Below are 20,181 nucleotides of genomic sequence, written 5' to 3'. Positions count from 1 at the left end.
GATACACACAAACAAAATACACATTAGTTGGGAAGCGGCAGGGTACAGTGTCTATGTCTGCGTACTTTACATTCTCTTCCAGACATGCAGTGTATCCTCTAATCTCTTTTTAAATTACCTTAACTTCTTCAACACGTACTCACCCGGGGGATGGCTATTTTCTGTATAGCCCAACGTGGGAAACATTGCGGGCAGCTCACTTCTAGGGACGGCTCTGATCATTACTCAGATTACAGCAACTAATTACCTATTACTGTATGTATATAAGAGTACATATTCCTCTTATCTTCTGAAAACTTTTCTAAGGTCCTGACGCGCCATGGCTATGCTAACTTTACATTTGTAAGGAGAACAGAAAATAATTGTGGTTCGTCCACTAGTGTGTGTATCTATCTATCTATCTATCTATCTATCTATCTATCTATCTATCTATCTATCTATCTATCTATCTATCTGTTATACATATATATATATATATATATATATATATATATATATATACATATATATATATATATATATATATATATATATATATATATATATATGTCATAGAGAGAGAGAGAGAGAGAGAGAGAGAGATTTTTATATAAACGCACACGAGTGACGCTTATTACACGTAGACCTTAACACCAGTAAAAATGAGTGTTACGTTTATCCAGGCTGCTTATTAGCGTGATCTATTTAAAAAAATAATGATTTCATTAGAGACGTTAACAACATCAAGTTATCAGCTCCCTATATTACACGTACTGTATCACTCATTTACATTATAAGCAATTTAGCAATGTAAGAAAAGTCATTATGTTTTTACTTATTAGTTATTTGATGCAGTTAGCATGACTTGGTTTGCACACAATCCCCTAATGAAGAGCCCGTAAAAATAACCGAGCCGACATAGTGTCATTATATAGGTTATGTGACCAGCAGTGTTAGATGTCAGTGGTGTACATTATTATATAGGTTATGTGACCAGCCGTGTTAGATGTCAGAGGTGTACATTATTATATAGGTTATGTGACCAGCCGTGTTAGATGTCAGAGGTGTACATTATTATATAGGTTATGTGACCAGCCGTGTTAGATGTCAGAGGTGTACATTATTATATAGGTTATGTGACCAGCCGTGTTAGATGTCAGAGGTGTACATTATTATATAGGTTATGTGACCAGCCGTGTTAGATGTCAGAGGTGTATATTATTATGCCTCCTGCATTTACCACTTTAGCCCTTGTTATTCTAATCAGCGTATAGTGAACGAGAAGAAGAGAAACAAAGTGAGTCTTGTCCGCTTATAGATGGAGGGGTATGTGCAGTAGTGCAGGAGGGTGCTAGTGGGTCACGTAATGAATATTAATGCGGAGCAGTCAGGATGCAGCATTGTATGGGAGGTCTGTACCTGTCAGACACAATACTCAGCCCTGCCACAGACACTCTCAGCCTGGGCTCTCCTTGATGGACGTGCAGTGCAGCCAATCGCGCCTGTCTCAGTTCCTCTCAGCCTATGAGTGGGGCGGGACGGAGGGGGCGGGTCATCTTATAGGCACTCAGCACTGAGCTCACCGCGGTTACTTTGGCTGAGTGTGGCAGGAGGAGCAGATCTCACACACACACATAGCAGCAGCAGCAGTCACTGGCACACACAGCCATACCCATCCAGGGCACAGGAGCACCGAGGGATTTACCTCCAGTTATTCTCCCTGGAGATTGGCTCCATGCACTGACTGCATACAGCTGGATCACTCAGCACTGCTCCCCTCTTTGGGCTGGTTCCCTGGGGATCATTAGTGCCAGGCGGGCACAGCGAGCGCAGTAAGGGCTGGCGGGTCCCCGCTGTAACAATGTGGCCGCAGGCGATGCCATAGGATAACCGGGCAGCAGCGGCAGCAGGAGCTCTTCTCAGTTTGGAGTTGTGTGTGTTGTGTTTTCCTCCCGGGAGTGCGCTGATATTCCGGAGTGAGGACTGATCCTCTGGGGGAGCTGGTTGGATACATCCCCTGGTAGTGCTGGACTCGTTATTAGAACCCCTGACTGGAGCTGGCAGAGGGAGCTCGCCGGGCACAGGATCCCGCATTGGTTCGGGGTAACCCCGCATCATGGCACTCGGCAGGGACCCGTTGTGGAAGTACAGCTTGGGATTATGGATCCTGTTGGTTAGGACTGCTATCTCCAGATCCTTAGTATTAGACCCCATTTACTGGAATTCCTCAAACCCCAAGTAAGTCTGTTCTTATCTTCTTATTAGCGCTTACTACTGTCCGTGTCATGTCACTGGTGGCTGCCTGGCTGTGTACGGGGCTGATATACTATAACACTCACAGCTCCCTGTGTACGGGGCTGGCGCCTCACTGTATGATGTACTATAACACTCACAGCTCCCCAACTCCGGCCAGTGTGCATTGCGCCTACTAGTAGCAGTGGGTCCACTTGCGCTAAGGGATGCGTCCCCTGTGGCATATGCCAGTAGTGTGCACAGTGTACAACATAGCGCAGCACTCCCTGCCATGTCCGTACGGAGGGTGCAGAACTCCGACATGCCCGGTGTGGCCGAGGGCGAGAGCTAGTATATATGGGGGTAGTGCAGGTATGCATGGGACAGAGCTGGTATATATTGGGTGCGGCACCCTACAGAAGCAGGACTACACTCTTTGGTATGCTAGTAATATGTGAACACTGGATGGTGCCCTTGCAGAGCTAGCATTAGAGTGCATGCTATACCTCTGTTACTCCAGGACATCCTGGGATACAGTGCCTGTACTGTAGTATACAGAAGGAGCCGCAGTGCATACCTACTCACACTATTAGGAGCAACTGGACTGCTCTGAAGGGCTGGCTGCGCTCGGCCAGTGCGTCACCCCAGTGCAAGGTGCGTCTCAATACGCGGCGTCACCGTTGTAATGACAAGTGACAGCAGCATTATTGCACGGGTCCGTACTTTGGGGCTACATCTAAGCACTCATTGCTGAATGGTGACCATTTGCCTTACAGCAGCCAGTGCACCACCTTGGAGATGTTTCTTCCCTCACCCTGAGTGCACGGAGCCGGCTAGATCAGGCCATTAATCAGCCCAGTGCTGAGGCTCCATTCAGCGGGCGGCTGTGACGGCTTATTTCCATAAGTACACAATACAGGCTCTATGGGCTCTGCTGACCCGGCTACACTGCACAACATACTTACTATCTGTATACAGACAGTAGACACCAGTGTTATCACTCCAATAATTACACAGAAATCATACATATGATTCTCCATTTAACACGAATCCTTTGTATGTGATTCCTATTCATAGAGCATATACAGTATGACGTACATGCACACCTACCTTATACAAGGGTGATCCAACACAAAGTACATTTATATTTTATAGCTGCTGTGGAGCGTAGAGAGCAAAATGAAACACAGTAGAACCCAATTTAGAGGGAATGTATTTGGGATGTGTTTTTCTCATAAGTGGTTTCTCAGGAAAGCTTTTGGAGACATCAAAAAGTCAAAAGGTTAAGAATCGGCTTTGTAACTAATCTTGCACTGTTCCCCTTAGATCCCTACTGAGGGGCTATCTGCATATCAGTGGCAGGGCTGTCTACAATTTACACTATAAGGCCACTGATAGTGTACCCTGACACAATAGATAAGTGAGGGTGTGTGACCTTTCCATGATCCCCCCTATATAGTAACTCTAATAGTAGTGTAAAACACATACACCAGATGCATAGTGATATACAGTATATCATGTAATAGAAGATCATCTTCCTTACACGATTGCAAACTTTAATTACAATATTTAGTTTTCTTTAAATAGATTAGTTCCATCCTCTGTCCTGCCACATGAGTGCTGGGACCAGCAGAGCACAGGAACTCTACAGTCATGCTAGGGTGAATGGGGTTCACCTATTCATTTGAATGTCACCATAAGGTGGTAGTGCATGCCATAAAATAGTTATTGGTTTGAATTGCAGAGTGATATGATAGTAGGGCTGAGTGGCTTGGCAGGTTAAACAATGTGTATTGTGAGCCTTTTTCTACTAGGCCAGTAATATAATTTAATAGTATACATTGGACTGGAAATCCTGAGCAGATTTTAACTTCCAAACCCACTGATTTTCAAAAGGGTCACATTGTAAAGGGAACATTTAAAAAACAGTGATCAATTCAGTCCTACAGAGGTCACTCTTTCAAAGCACATTGCTAGAGCCTGCTCATATTCCCCTAATGTTTCAGTTTTCAGTCCAACCATTTGATCAGTTCTTCACAAGCAAAATCCCTTTACTGTTCAGTATTATGTTAATCAAATGTTTTGATTCGTGCACATTGAAGGTTAGTATGGTGATGTTGTAAGACTTTTATTAGCAACATCCCCAATTCCTAAATGTAGAGGTTTTCCTCATGTTATGGCTGTGCCCTTCTACTAGTACTTTGTTTTGTTTTTTTAATGACTCCAGAATGAATGACTGCATTATGGGTCCTTTTTTTTCTGCATTATACAGTGTTTAAGATCACTTTACCTATCAACTGCTATTGGAGTGACATAAAGAATGCCACATTGCTCCTGAGGCAGAATTGTGTTCTAGTTTGTAGTCTACGCATTTGCTTTTATGTTGCAGAAACCCTAGAGAATTTATGTTCTTATACTACTGTGCAGTCATTTAGATAAAATAATTAAAACATACAGTCATTTATTTGCATTAGGTGGACATTAGTTGAAAGTATCATTTAATAATAAATGTAATTTTCCACTTTGGGGATCAGTGATTAAATATGAATGTCACCGCTTTTCATATGAGATATTAATTCAGTCTGGTGATTTCTAGTAGAACATTCCATTTATAAATAGGACTATGGGGGATATACTCAGATAATAACTTTCATTCCTAGTTATAAAAATGTATCCTCACTGTTCCATATAATTAGAAGATTGAGGGCCTTCTCACCATCGCTTTTATCTTCTGGTCGACAAAACCAATATTATGGATAGGCATTATTCTCATGGCTTAACAGGGCTGCGCTTGATTAACCACACAAGATATAAATACATTCTTCATAGTTTGTCGGCTGTCACTACTGATACTGTTATGAGGAAAAAACATCTCTCTTGCTAGACACAAAATCTAAAGAAAAGTGTGCACTAGAGAAATCACAATGTACATTTCATGCATATGTCATGCTCTTTCCTTCATGTTTACGCCTGGATAATTCTGAAATACATCTGATAAAATTAACGTCACAGTACATAAGTTAAGACTATATCTAAATTATTTTTTTTTTCTAACTAAAATGTGTAAATGCATTTATGTCTTTCTACCTTTAAAAATGTTTCTTCACCATTATAAACAAAACAAAACAATTGGATAGTATGAATGATAATTAGTATGTTGGAAAAGTTGATTAGAAGAGGTTTTCTCAATTTGATTCATGTACATAGCAGTCATTTATCGTATGTGAGTTTGATTTTTGTAGGTAAACAACATAAGACAAAATGCACACTCAGTGCCATGTGAATACCCCCTTGAACTCTGCTCCTCAGTTTGTATTTAGGTTAATCTTGTCGGTTTTAATATAGAAAGCAATGAAAGGAGAAAGCACCAGGGGTGGAATTGTTGCTGGTTTTGCCTGCACATTCCTCACATTTTGTCAGGATGATAAACTGAAGGTAATGGGACAACTGAGCAGGCCCTTGAACAAAGTGCCCACTGAAACCATATCTCAGTCTCTGTTAAACTGCTGTAGACAATAATTTATTTAGGAATCCTTTCCCTCTGGGATAGTCCTTTTAACCGTACCAATTACAGTTTCAAGCTAAAGAAACAAAAGGCTAAAATGGATTAAGGTCCTACCTCTAAATCAGCCCAAGTTGTGGTGATGACACTTTGACGACTTATGCTAACATCTTTGTTTTATAATCCTTTACGTTTCTTTGACACCTGCACACCATATTAGCTCAGGTAAATTACTGGCATCCAGAACACCAAGAAGAAGCTGAAATGTAGATATAGCATTCCCTTTTATCTTTCCTCCATGGTTCAGCTGGGGTTTAATTGTTACATTATCTGTTGTAATTATCTCCAAGCCTCTTATCTGTAAACCTGCTCAGGTAAAGCACTTTGTTTAGCTCAGTAATTGTTGTGACTGCGAGGCAGGGAACAATGCAATGTATTTATTTTAGGTTACATTTTCTTATTGGCTTTATTATTTTTTAAATTATAAATTCTTAACTGTAGGCAGATCGGTATGTTGACCATTCAGTTAGGTATTGGATGAAAATAGAGCAAGTATATCTAGTTTATCTATTATGTCTATTTCTTGGCCCATAATATATTACACAGAATATAGCCAATAATAAATTAGTATAGTAATGATATACACTGGGCACAGATCCTTTGCGTTCTAGTTGAAACTTCTGTGCAGTAAAATGTATTACGGTCTCCTTTCATGTGCAGTTATTACTCCCCTTGCTTTGAGGTATGTATGAAATGTGAGATACTTCAAACCTATGGACAAACATTACCTTTCATTTACTACGGAAACAAACATGTCAATAGAGAAAGTAATTGGTATTCTACATAGAAATCACATTTTACTTGTTAATCTGTTTGGTGAACCAATTTATTGAAGGTATTACTTTCAACTCATCCATCTTCCCCAAAGACCTGCAATGTCAAAACTCTCCCAGCTATATCTTGTATCTGCCAATTGGACAAAACCGAATTATGCACTTTGTCACTTTGATGCTGTTGCCTTCCTTTCTCATGTTTTAGTCATAAATATTGATCAGTCTCAGTATTCCTAGAAACATTGTTTCAGAACTTTTGAAAGTAGTAAAACATTCTGTGAAAACTGCACACAATGCAATATGCTCTATCCATGTTTGAAATAAGGCCTAGTAATATGGCATAAAATTAAATTAAACATCTCAATAAATGTAATTAGTGAATATTATGAACAATTCACAAACATATGTAAAACATGGATAGGTTATATTATTCAATTACAATGTAAAAAACAATTTGAGTATAATTTATAATGTAACACACTGGTTTCTAATAGGGTAGAGAGCTCAAAGGGCAGTTACAGCCACCCAGCTGTAGTTTGTCTAAAGGTATCCGTTAAATTATTTTGCATTTTATTGCAAGCTCTGATTACAGGCCTATAAACTGCCTGCAAACTGTTCTATTTGAGTACGCATTACTTCACGATTACACTGTAAATAAGCAAAGAGGAACTTTGTTTTTTGCTAATGGTATGTGTAATCTACAGGCAGTTTAAAAATCACAAGAAAGTAGAGTAATGTAGTAAATTAATCAAACGTGTGTATTCATAGCGGTATTCTGTTTGTCAGTATTTAATTTGCTTATAAGTTAACCCTGTTGCATTTGGCATGTAAAATTTTTCCTTCTTAATGCCGAGGTATATGCCGTTAACATAGTCGTGTGTTAGCCAAGTCTATGTTTAACATATAAGAAATATAGCAAAAAAGAATAGAGTACCGATCAGTTGCACACAGTGGCGGCAGCCATTTTGTGGGCTATTTTGAAGGTTGGTTTAACTTTAGGCATCTCATTCCACAATGATTCTGCTAATTCCTAGTAAATGTCATAGGTTACATTCTCCTGAATATTGGTTTAGCTTCCCCCAAAAAAACTACCTCACTTTTACATTGAAGATCAAACAGTGATACTCACCTGGCACACGGTGACCACCAACTAAAAGCATTGTTACTGTTATGTAGTCAGCAGAAGTGGCACATTTGTAAATGAGAAGAAAGTTCTGAAAGCCAGCAATTAAGGAGTTTCATGTTGGCCTAATCTATTCCTTCTGTGCTGGCTGACATACGGAGAACTTGTTTTGCAGGTCACCCTGTCATACATTTTCATAGACTTTCTTATGTGTTCATTCTTTGTGACATTTTCTGGTGGTTTAAAATAGGTCTGTTTAAGTTATATGTATTCAGAGATTCCGAGCCATAGGCTTCTATGCAGAATTTCACCTCTTAGAATTATTTTTGTCCCAATGGTATATAGAAGCAACTGGTCAGTAATAGAAAAGCTTGGAAAACTCCTGTGGCTTCATTGTCTGGTCAGAGCCCAACAAGACAAAAGATATGAGCAATCCGAGGCCTTGCCTCATAAAGAAAAATGTACACCATTCACACAGCTTTCCTGTTTGATTTGTTTAATTCTCATTTTAAATTCAGTACCATACAAGCTGTGTGAAATCTGCTGATTTCTTTAGTAATTCATTTTGTAGTTTTGATTTACAAACAAAGCTTAACACCATTTGCTTTATTTTTAAGCAAATCAACCCATGGTCATTGTTAATAAGGGGATTACAACTCGGGCCAGGTCTATGCAGGAGTGATTTAAATTGAGGACAATCTCTAAAGAAACTGATCCCTTTTGATTGAAGCATAGGTAAAAAGGCATAGTGAAACTAACAGCTGTAATCTGATTGTATGGCAATAAAACCACCATTTTCCCATCTTCTACAAATTCATGCAGTTACAAAAAAAATGTAAAGGCAGATGAAGGGTGCAACCATGGCAACACATAGATTAGCTTGATGTTACAACTGACGTATCTGAAAGGGTTGTTGGAACTAAAGGCATTGCTCAGGCTGTTGGGTATTATGTGAGGAGTGCACAAAACTTGGAAGCAAGACTTAAACAGCATGAAAAAAGGTCTGTATTGCTTGTGGCTATAGAGAGTTACTCTTACAGGGGGGTAATGTATTAACGTAACCCATGGCAACCAATCAGATCTTAGCTTTCATTTTCTGCACTACACAGGAAAAATGACTTGCCATCTGATGGGTTGAGGTGGATTACAGGACATGTGTGGACATTGTACCTTGTTCTTAAATAAGCCCCAATGTACACAGTTGCAAAAGCCTACATTCAGTATACGGAGACATGTTTATAGTTGTGTTTTATTTATATAACTTATTTTTCCTAGTTCATGTTTGATCATGTTTTCTTTTAACTCCCCGGGTTCTAGAAAACAGTAGTGACAGTCGTGTAGCATTATGCAGTGCTCTGTGGTTCTATGTACTGGCTCTAGGCATGCTCATACTGTTAAGCAGCAGAGAGTGTATGTAGGGGAATAAAGGCCTCATCATTCGAAAATAGATTGTGAGCATTACATTTAAATTAGAAGTTTAAATAAACATGTCACATTGCATCTTTCATACACATTAATCACAAATCAGGTCCCTACTCTAGGTAAAACGTCACCTTCCTATTAAAGTCGTTCTTTTGGCTGCTGAAATAAGAAAAAGGGGGAAGGGATTTACTTGTTTAAGAGCAGTGCAGAATGTCACATTAAATGCATCAGACATTTCTTTGTTTAAAGCCATTGGTTTTGTTATGCAGCAAAGCAGTAAAACGAAGGATGATTTCCTGACTTCTGCTCTCCAGCTGAAAACAGCCCTGTAAAAGCAGAAGAGAAAAAGGCTCTTTCGCTTTTGTTTTTCCCTGCACTTTGTCCTCACAGATACAAGATACACCGAGGAATGACTCTTAGAAGTGCTCTAAACCTCACGCTGAGATGTGGTAGTACAGGTGCAGGAGACAGAGTATTTGTTTTATAGTCTGAATGGCTGTGTGCTGGTAGAATAGAATTCTTTATGATGGAAGAATAGCTCAGACTGGGAGAAAACACAGAAGCTCACAGTAACTGTTCTGTCTGCACAAATAATCCTAAACACACTTTTTTGATTAAGTGCGTCTCAGATGATTTTATTAAATCATGTTTCTTGGCAGGTTGGCTTGGATAAGTTTCCAGCTTTTTACATCTTTCTTTGTTGCTTGAAATCCGAGAGCAGGTACCTTAGCATTTTAGCTTCAGATGATGTCCGCTATATGACAGGGAATAATAAAATGTCATCTGTGAGATCAACTTTGTTTCATAAAGAAGTGAGATTGAAACCGCACAGTATTTCCACATCAATTTGACAGGAGGTAACTTCACTGTTCAGCTCTGCCAGGGTAACATGGTTCTACTATCAGTCTGTGGCCTCCTGTCCTTATCCCCCTCCTCACATCATGACACTGCCCCTGTCACATGAAGCCCTGTCCTTGCTGACATAATCACAGGAGAGGACAGGTCACTGCCTCACACAAGATCAGCACATCCATTTATCGCTGAACTGGCATAACGTGGAAGCACTGTACAATAGCTTTCTTTTCCTCCCAAGCAAATATACACCTAATTTAGGTACATCAGTAAAATATAAGCATAGTCATTTTTTCTTTTACAGTTCTGGTTTGTACAAGTGGTAACATGCTCACTGCAGAAAACAGTAAACAATAATGATGGACTTGTTACTCTTTCTCTATATAACACCAACCTATATCAGTGCTGTACAAGAGACTCTTTATTCATTCACATAAGCCCCAGTGGAACTTACAATCTAAACTCCCTAAGACAGGCCTACAAATGTGTACACTCCCACCAGGTCACATTTTGTTAGTGGCCATCTAACCAAGCAGTATATTTTTAGCCCTTAGCATGAAATCCATGCAGGCAGGGAGAGAACATGTAACCTCAATGCAGATAGTAAGCAATTCACGTTTTCCACTCTGTCCTGTAGATAAGGAGTTAAAGGCATGCTGCTTGGGTATTTAGCAAGTTGTGATTTAGCCGAAATATTTATGGTGCAAGGAGAGTATAGCTTTCTACATGTGCGTCCGGCAGATTTACTGCCTCTTTTGGAGACTATGCATATGTAAGGCATTCAAATAACAAAAGAAGTAACGCAAATGGCTTTGGCCTGCGTGCTTATTTGTACAAAAGAGAAGCAATAACTGATCTAGAGCAGTGCCTGTCTGTCTCTCATTTCCTTCAACTACTGAATAGTTTGCTTTCCACATCTGGTTCTGGCCATATCAGACGTGTTCTTATCCGCCACACAAATGCCTGAGCATTGCAGAGCATTAAAACCGGCCCATGAAGGTGAACTCTATTTCAGCCATTAGGTGCCTGGTAGTCCTATTTATGTCTACCACACAGAAAATAGGAAGCAGGCATTTACAATACTATTCACTTATCTTCATTCATTTATAGATACTTACAATCCACACGGTTTGGCAGCTTGTAAAACAGAATTCAAATGTTTTTCAAGCATTAAAAAATCATTAACAATGGGAAGCTAAATGCATAATGGCAATCAGCCTATGACTAAATTAAAGATTGATAACCATAATGAAGCTTTTATTAATGATCGTGGATTTTGATGACCTAATAAGGAGATCACAAACTGCATAGCAAACAGGAGACCATTTGCTTAGCTATTGAGAAGCCTCTTTTTGTGATGCTAATATTTTTCTCAACAGTGTGGCAACATCTGCTATGCAGCAAAAGGTGGAAGTATGCATTACCTGATAGGACAATGTGAGTCACACATTGACTCAGTATATTACCATCCCACATTCATTCTTCTTGTTCCTTATCACTGGATTGGAACGCAATGTGCAAACTGAAGCACAGTAATCTTTAGATAATACTAGCATTATTTTATATGCTACTCATTCTCTTGATTCTGTTTCTCAAGCATTGATGGAATCTGTTTGAAAGTGCAAGACGTCACCCCTCCTTTGGCAGCTGTGACTGGCCAACACCCAGTATTTCATTGCAGTATATGGCTGTTAATTACAAAGCTGTTGATTGAAAGCATGATATAAATATTATGTTCTCTTTCTAGCTTTTAACTGAGTTCCCAGGCTACCAAATCAATATTTTTTAATATGTGATGTGACTGTGTGTTTGTTTAGTAGAAAATTCTTTGTAATTTTGAACTATTTATATTTTGTCCTAAATTATGTCAAGCACAGAATAGTAGGGACTTGCATCACAGTCTGGAGGGGATATTATGAAGGAGACAGATATTCAAGCAAATCTAACAAGCCGGCTAGAGAGCAGCATTGGAAAATTCAAGGGACTATAGGAGTACTGTAAACGTGCATTTTGGAAAATCTACTTTATTGAAAGTGACACTAAGTCAGAATGGAAAAAAAGTGCAGATTCTTGGCGGATGAAGTTGCAACCAATGTAGATTTTTAAAGATTTGGAAATTGAATATGTAATAGTGGTCGGAATTAGGATGTCTCAGTGAGGTTTCACGCTCTCTAAGAGCTGTAGTTTCAGATAGCTGAGGCAATAATGTCAGCAGTCTTTCTAGTTTAAAATTGAAGAAATGATGGCTTGTTTTACTTACATCTAATCATAATGAAATGCCATTTGTTTTGGTTTTGGGGTGTTTGCCATTTTTCAGCTTTTCTGGATTAGAAAAGTTGCCATCTTGGACAGGCCTGTTCCTTCTAAAATTGCAATCCTCACTGTTTGCTTGTACATGTGCTGAACTGGGCCCAAGTAATGTTATCTTTTTTATCTGCAAGATTTTACGTTAATGATTTGATCATATTATTACTTAGAGAGCACCTGTCACAATAGTGTGCTGTCAACTCATTTTGTTATGTTAAATTTTGTCTCAGCCCACAAAATGGCTGTCTTCATTGAGTGTAGACAACAAATTTATTTGAAACCAGCCTTCCCTACTGTCACAAAGACAGTCTCCCAAATTTCAGGCAGTTCTCATGAAATCCTGGTAAGAACAGGTCACCTACCCTCATTGAATCACAGCATATTGAACCATCAGGGTCCCATCCTCTGGTGTATTTGTGGCATTGTGCAGAGGGAGGGAAGCCATTATGACATGAATCACGTCATCACGCACTCTGCACATTCTCACTGCCCATTCTACATAGCTCTTACTGCCACTCCACAGACTTCTTAGCCCGCTACACCAAAACCTTCCTCTCCGGCTGGCACTTACAACTAATAGAAAAGGAAAACTTAAGTCAATCACATAGCTTTCCAGGAGATTAGAATATGCTGTCTCTCTAGAGTCTAAGGACCTTATTCAGAGTCGGTCGCAAGCGCCGATGCACTCATAACCGACTCGATGGTTAGGCTTGTGCACGCGCAGCGGCCACACTGCGCGTGCGCAAGCCCTGGAGCGACACGTTCCGGAGCTTGTTACCAAAGGGGCGGCTGTCGATGTTGATCGACAGCTAGCCCCGTTTGGTAGGTGGGCCGGGGGGGTGGTTACCAAAACGGAGGCGTTCCTTTACGAACGCCTACTGTTTTGTGGGCAGCCGCACTGACCTCATCAGTGATGTCAGTGGGGAGCTTCCTGCTCCATCAGAGCAGAAAGCTCCCTGGGGCTTACAAGTGCCCAGACCCAACCTTAGGGTCTGGTCGTAAGCCCCGATGGTCGCGATGGTGATCACCATCGCGACCCTCAACCTGGTCGGTCGTTAATCTGTGGGTGGTAACCCACAGCTTAATGATCGACAAGGAGGCGGCCGTTCAGGATGGAAGCGGCCGCCCTGATTCAGTGCGACCGCTTGCAACTAACGACCGCCTCTGAATGAGGTCCTAGGTCCCTAGTCTGTCTTTAGCCTCATGCCCTCTGTGTCATGATCCCCCTTGTGCCTCCCGCCTCATGCCATCTGTGACTATCCGTCTGGCTCCATCACCTCTAGTTTGCTCCAGCCCCTTCTTACCTTCTGTCTGATGTTCTTCTAGCTTCCTGGTTTGCTTGCTTGCTCCTGTTTATGCTATGGCTCCTGGTTCTGATTCTTGCTTAACCTTTTAGCAGCAAGTCGACCCCCCCCAAAAAAACTGGGCTTGGTGCGTACCAATGATTTAGAACCACTGCTTTAAACAGTACTGTCATTTTTTTGGTATACTGGCACTCAGTAAAGCAAATAGTCTACTTCAGTTTTATGTTGAACAATTTAATAAATATCCTACTTAGGTGATAACATAGAGGTATACTGGCATTTCTGGAAAGTGGTATAATTGTTTCAATGTTATAGATGCAAACTTATTCTTAAAAAAAGAAAGGTTAAAACTAGCATATAGATAAAGGTTGACCGTCACCATTTTCAAGCCTAGAAACACATACAGACATATGATAGCACAAAATAGACAATACTAACAAAATAATGTCAAATTTTAACCTTCCTGTTGAGGGTAAAATTATTTTATTAATCGCTGATACGGTGTCAGCAATAGTTTTAACATGAATGGTGTCATGCTATTCTATCGCTAAGCTCTTGTGTAGTGCAAACCTACATATCTAAGTGCAAATGCATTGGCACAAATAAATACTGGTAAGCTGCTTACTTTTTCTAGCTGATGGGTGATTCAAATATTATTTGTTGTATATTTTCATTGGCCACAGTGCTCACATTCATAAATCCCCTTAAAAGTGCTCTTTTTCTGAAAACCGATGTCAGAGTGTACAAAGGAATCCTTTGTTAGTAGCCAGTTTGTTAATAAAGTTAGATGTATAAGTCAAATATGATTTTAAAGAAGGTTTATAAAAAATTTTTTTATATAGTATTGTGTGGCTGTTGCATATTTTGTACTAAATCATATTATTTCAATGTTTCTATTTTCTTATTTGTATTAATATAAATGTGCTTGTTTAACAGATGCGTATGGTAATGGTATGCTTATAATTTGACTAATACATCATACAAATTAACCTCTGCTTCTGTTGGATTAGTACATATCCTCTGTATTACAGCAAGGTAATTTTATTAACAGTATCAATAGACTGTTATAAATAAGTAAAATCAAACCGTGATAATTGTATGTTGTGTCTAGACCATGTTAATGTTTACATGTTTAGCGAACATATAGTGGGTGTCATTTGCTGTGTTCACTAGACAGAATACATATGTTGTTAGGGTCCTTTACACTTCCCAGGCACATTTTTATTTAAAATAATAAAAATGAACAATAGTATTATCTAGGTGTCTGTCTTGATATAAATATTTAAACATTTTTTTATGTTTGGTTGCATCCTTGTTTTTATTATGTACTTTGAGCAAAACATGTTATCTCACTGAGTGAAAATTGCAGGGCAGAGCGATACATATTTTAAAAGACATTCATTTTGTTTCAGATCCTGGGGCTTTAAAGAGGTCATCCTCTCTGTATGGCCTGTAAAAGCTGAATGCTCATTTCCTGTATAATAAGACACAAAATATAGCAATGTAGCTTTTTTTTAAAATCCTAGCTTTTTCAGATAAGTATTTTTCATAATTTCCAAAAGCATAAATGTTGATTGTTGGGAAGGTGTAAAACCGTCAATACATTGTCTTGATAGAAGATACAAATATGATATTACAAGTAGATGGAACTGCACAAATATGTTGGCGGCGGATTAGCCACCGGATGAAATACCGACGCCGGAAGCCCGAACACTCTACATCCCGACTGGGGCTGGTAATTACCATAACCCTCCCTTAGTGGTGCTTAACCCTAACCTTCCCCCAGTGGTGCCTAACCTCCCGGTGGTGCCTAACCCTAACCACCCCTCCTGCACCCTAAACCTAACTTACCCGGGGGGTGTCTAACCCTAACCTTCCCCCCGGTGGTGCCTAACCCTAACCCCCCCTTTCCCTAGCCTAACCCTCTACAGGGGGGTGCCTAACCCTAATCTCCCCAGTGGGAACCTAAACCTAACCACCCCACCCCTACTCCATGGCTAACACCTAACATACATGCTTACCTTCATTCGGTATGGCAGCTGTCAGGATCTCGGCGTCGGGCTAAAGATAGGCGTCGGGAGATTTAGATGCCTATTTTTAGTCCTAAGTCGGGCTTTCCGCGTCGGGATTCTGGCGGCCGGCATTTCGGACACCGGTAAATTAACTACATCCCGTATGTTATACCTGTATAACCATACCAGCTAAATTAAATGTATGACAACTGTAAATATTTCACTACCTCCCAGAGGTTTAAGCACATTACTACTAAACTTGCATATTCTATTATGTAGTGGATATTAGGGCAGCACAGATGGTGTAATGGTTAGTGTTACTGCCTCATAGCACTGAGGTCATGGGTTTGTTTCCCACCACGGCCCTAACTGTGCGGAGTTTGTATATTCTCCCTGTGCTTGTGTTGGTTTCCTCTGGGTACTCCGGTTTCCTCCCACACTCCAAAAATATACTGGTAGGTTAATTGGCTCCCACCAAAATTAGCCCTAGTGTGTATGTGTGTACGCATGTGATAGGGAATATAGATTGTAAGCTCCACTGGGGAAGGGACTGATGTGAATGGCCAAATATTCTCTGTAAAGTGCTGCGGAATATGTGTGCGCTATATAAATAACTAATAATAATAATAATAATATTATTATTAACACCTTCTGTACCGGAGGAACATTCAGCAAACCTGGATTACAACCAACAACAGCAAGTGGTAAGGCAAACCAGACCAGGACTGTACAGAATTCTATGTTTAATTGTAAAACCACACTGGCTCCAGACACTTATAAGTGAAAAAATACCTGAAAAAATGAACAATAGTAACCTCCATTCAGTTTATTTGCAATATATTTTCTTTATTAAAAAAATATTAATTTAAAATTAACGAGTGTCAGGAGTTGTAGCACAGCATATTATATCACAGCACAGTATATAGATGTATAAACTATGTTAGAGGGCAGGATTATCACACTTTCGTAGATTTAATGTATATTAAAGTTTGTCTGAAGCTACTAAAAGGATCAGGGCCCAGTTTAGCCACACTAGTGTGGGCAAGCTGCTTCATGTAAAACCTTTGGTCTGTTAATAAAAGAAAAAAAGATATTCGCGGGTTGTCAAAACGGACAGGATTTGGACATTTTGCACCTCGGGCCCAGTTGCCAGATCTCTTACAGCCAGGGGCGTAACTAGATATTTGAGGGCCCCATAGCAACTGTTTGTAAGGTCCCTTCTGTACCCCTCACCTGTGGGCCTCAGAGTCTGCACCCCCTACTGATCACAGTTACGCATTTGCTTCCAGCTTTTTTGTGGCCTTTTAGTAAGTACGGAAGATAACTGCAGACACATCTGTGTTCTTCTGACTCTTATTTACCAACATACGTGACAGTGACTAATTGATTTTATATGATTGTTATGAAGCATTATGGTTATTTGAGGCACACATGTGATATCAGACAAGTTACCCAATATTGGCTGTGACATTGAACACAGCTCACTGAAAAGTCAGTGTTAGCACAAATAAATGTAATCTTTATGTTTGCACAATTAGAGTTTTCAAACATATAGTACAGAGGGAATATTCGCCCCCTAAGCTACCACCACTACAAACCGGAATAGTGATCCAGCCCTATTAACACATATTAGGCCTGATTCTGTGTGGGACACAGAATTGTATGCAGCTGTGTCTGTAGGCAGTTGTATGGGATTTTATGCAAATACCGCAGAAGCAGTAATACCTTCTGGTGCGTCCATAGATGCCACCATCGGTCGCTTGTGGCAGGTGCAGTTCCTCCATCTGACTATAGTCTCCCTTGTCTGCAGCTGCCTGTGTATGCAGCCACTTTCACTGTGACACTCCCATAACACGTTCATTACAAGATACATTTTTGCATTAATTTAGAGCACCTCCCAGTCACCGCACAGGAACGCCCATCACTTTTCTGCCAGTTTTCTGATACTGTGCATATGGATCACAAAAGCTCCTTTGTGCGTACACATCATGTAATGCATGTGCCGTACAAGTTTTTATGAATTTTCGCACATGCGCAGTTGCAAAAGTAATTGCTCAACTACGTGAAGAATGGTAGTGTGTGTGTGTGTGTGTGTGTGTGTGTGTGTGTGTGGTTCCGTAACAGGCCCACTATGTGAAAGCATTGAGGGAAACTGAATTCCCGGCATTGCCGCAATGTACCGATCTGGAGCGGCATATCACGTCTTGTCCGCATCGCAACTGTTCCCTCACACTCCACAGAGAAGTGAGGGACAAAATGCAAAGTAACTTCCCACAGAATTGAATTTCCCCCATTGTATTTGTACATTGTTGTGAGTGGTCCAATATTTGATAAATGTTTCACTTAAAAGCTTACAGCAGCGGGAGTTAATAGGACTTAACAGAAGTACCACTAATGTACAAAACAAAAACTGGTTGTCATTCAACTTGCTAATTGTGCATCTCGTATGCATTTGTGATTGTCATATAATCTGTCAAAAGCTACAAATGATCAAGAAATATTCCTTTATGCATTTATGTCATGTCATTTGCATTTTTTAAATCAATTTTCCACCAAAAAGGTGACATCACTCAAAATCTGTATTTGGCATGAATTAATTTACAGGCTTCTGTCATTATTTGTCTAATGCCTCACCTGCACATAGCAAGACAGACCCCACCCTACTTTACAGTCTGTGGTTTGGAGCGCTGCCGTCGGGAAGCTAACTATACAGGTGTAAATTACCTGCAGATTAAATTGATTTGATAGGAGTCTGCAAACTGTATTGAGGTGGAGGAATGATTAGATCTACTGATTATGCAGCTTGGTGAAGCCAAATGACTTCATGTTCTGCTGGGTATTTCTGCCACTCAGGCTTATGTGTTGATTTATGGTTTGCATGTAAAGGCAGTTGTTTAACAGGTGCCAGCTTGACTTTGAAAAGTATTGAAAAAAATCAAGAATTTTCTATGAGAGGCAGGGATGGGTGATGGGGTCCTTATTTCACTTATCCCCAAAAGGCCTATGCGGTTCTGTAGACTTCCTATATTAGTCAGGTTAAAGTTTACCCGTCGCCAAATTACAGTATAGACTATTTTGTGGCTGAATTAATACGCAAGAGAATTCAACCCATCATTTCCTTACTAACTAATACCCGAGTCACTTAATTGGCTGAGCACTGGTTATACCCACAAAATAACTGCATCAACTTTGTCAAGGCGGCAGATATACTAATCATTGCCTTACACTGAAGGTCTGTGCCTTCGGACTCATTAATGTCATTGTATTCTCATGAATATTATTTCAGTCCCATAAAATGGTTTCCTTAACTTACATTCTCTTGACTTCAGTTAAGTTCTGTTTACTAGGTTTCTTAGTATATTATTCATTTCTGTTTGTAAAGTGTACAGTGTGATAATGTTTAATAACACTGAAACAATATTTTGGGCATGGCAAACTCTGCTAGGTCTCAAACCTATATTTTTAAAGTCAAACAATAGATCAAAGGGAAGCAAGTGTGAAGACTCAATGATGCCGTCTTGTACTTTGAAATGTAATATTATTGTTATATACATAGCAATTGTGAGACAGAGGTGGGAAATTGATTAAGAATTGAGTAAAATTATACACAGCTGCACAGTTTCTTTGTGAAATAGAACTGAGGTCACTGAGGGTAAGAGCTATGTCAGTATATAAATTACTATTTAGTAATTAAATAAGCATTCAAGTGTACTGTATTACCTCCAGACTACACAAAAATGTGCTGGGACATGTAACAGAAATACTTGTCCGACTGGTTCCTATCCTAACTCTGTACTTTCAGCTCTCTTCCTTCACCATGGGTAAATATTTCTGGAAAGTACCAGCAGCTTTAAATGAAAAATAAAAACAGCTGCAGTATTTTATCTACAGGATCAAATTAGAAACTTATTGATTACAAACTACACATATGACATTGGGAAGTACTTGTACAATATTCCTAGGGGGCAATTCAGTTAGAAGTGATGGTCTCATAGTCATATTGGAACAATACTTTGCGGGCAACAAAATCGCTGAGTTTCCCTCACATGCCATAGAGGGGTGTAGGCTAATTGGTGAGGTTGGTTTACTGTATTATGTGTGCAGCTGAAAATCGCTGGGCCCTAGATTGTTTTATTTTTAGGAATTCTGTTATGTAATGTGCATATTGTTCTAGCTTAATGACAATTATGTCTTCTCCCTGTGTTACATTTGTCCCCTACAGGAGTGGCTGTCCCCACTATTTTGTTTGTTGCCATTTATGAATCGGCAACGGTGAAAGTCATCCCCCCCCCCCCTTGCAGGCCATGAAAATAAATTATCACAAATTCAAAAAGAACAAAAGGGAACCCACAGTGTAGAAAACCCCTCTTGGCAAAATGATCACCAGACTGTTAAGAAGCAGAGAAGTACTGAAGTGTGTAGCGGTGTCATGGGTCAAGAGCTGGCCCTCATCCAGAATAGACAGCATCATTTCTCAAGAATAACGAGCAAAAACAACTAATTACTGTGTATACGGATTGTTCGTACTGTGACACATATCATGATGACCCGCTGCATTTCAGAATGTTTTTTTTTTATTTAAATCAGGTGATGTTTGAATAACTAGTTTTATATT

The 20,181-nt window shown here is 39.8% G+C and overlaps 1 protein-coding gene across 1 annotated transcript in view; it reads left to right on the top strand.

Annotated features, from left to right (window-relative positions):
- Positions 1 to 1,589: 1,589 nt before the first annotated feature.
- EFNB2 (ephrin B2) overlaps positions 1,590 to 20,181 on the top strand; it is a 43,567-nt gene continuing 24,975 nt past the window's right edge. The window contains exon 1 of the mRNA XM_088458288.1: positions 1,590 to 2,217. Within this exon, the coding sequence (XP_088314414.1) occupies positions 2,096 to 2,217 (122 nt within the window). The 5' untranslated portion in view covers positions 1,590 to 2,095. The remainder of the gene's footprint in view (positions 2,218 to 20,181) is intronic.

This window comes from Taudactylus pleione, unplaced genomic scaffold (assembly GCF_031769625.1).
Source record: "Taudactylus pleione unplaced genomic scaffold, aTauple2 ptg000041l, whole genome shotgun sequence".
NCBI lineage: Eukaryota > Metazoa > Chordata > Amphibia > Anura > Myobatrachidae > Taudactylus > Taudactylus pleione.
Note: the sequence above shows the minus strand (reverse complement) of the source record. Positions and strands in the feature narration are given on the sequence as shown.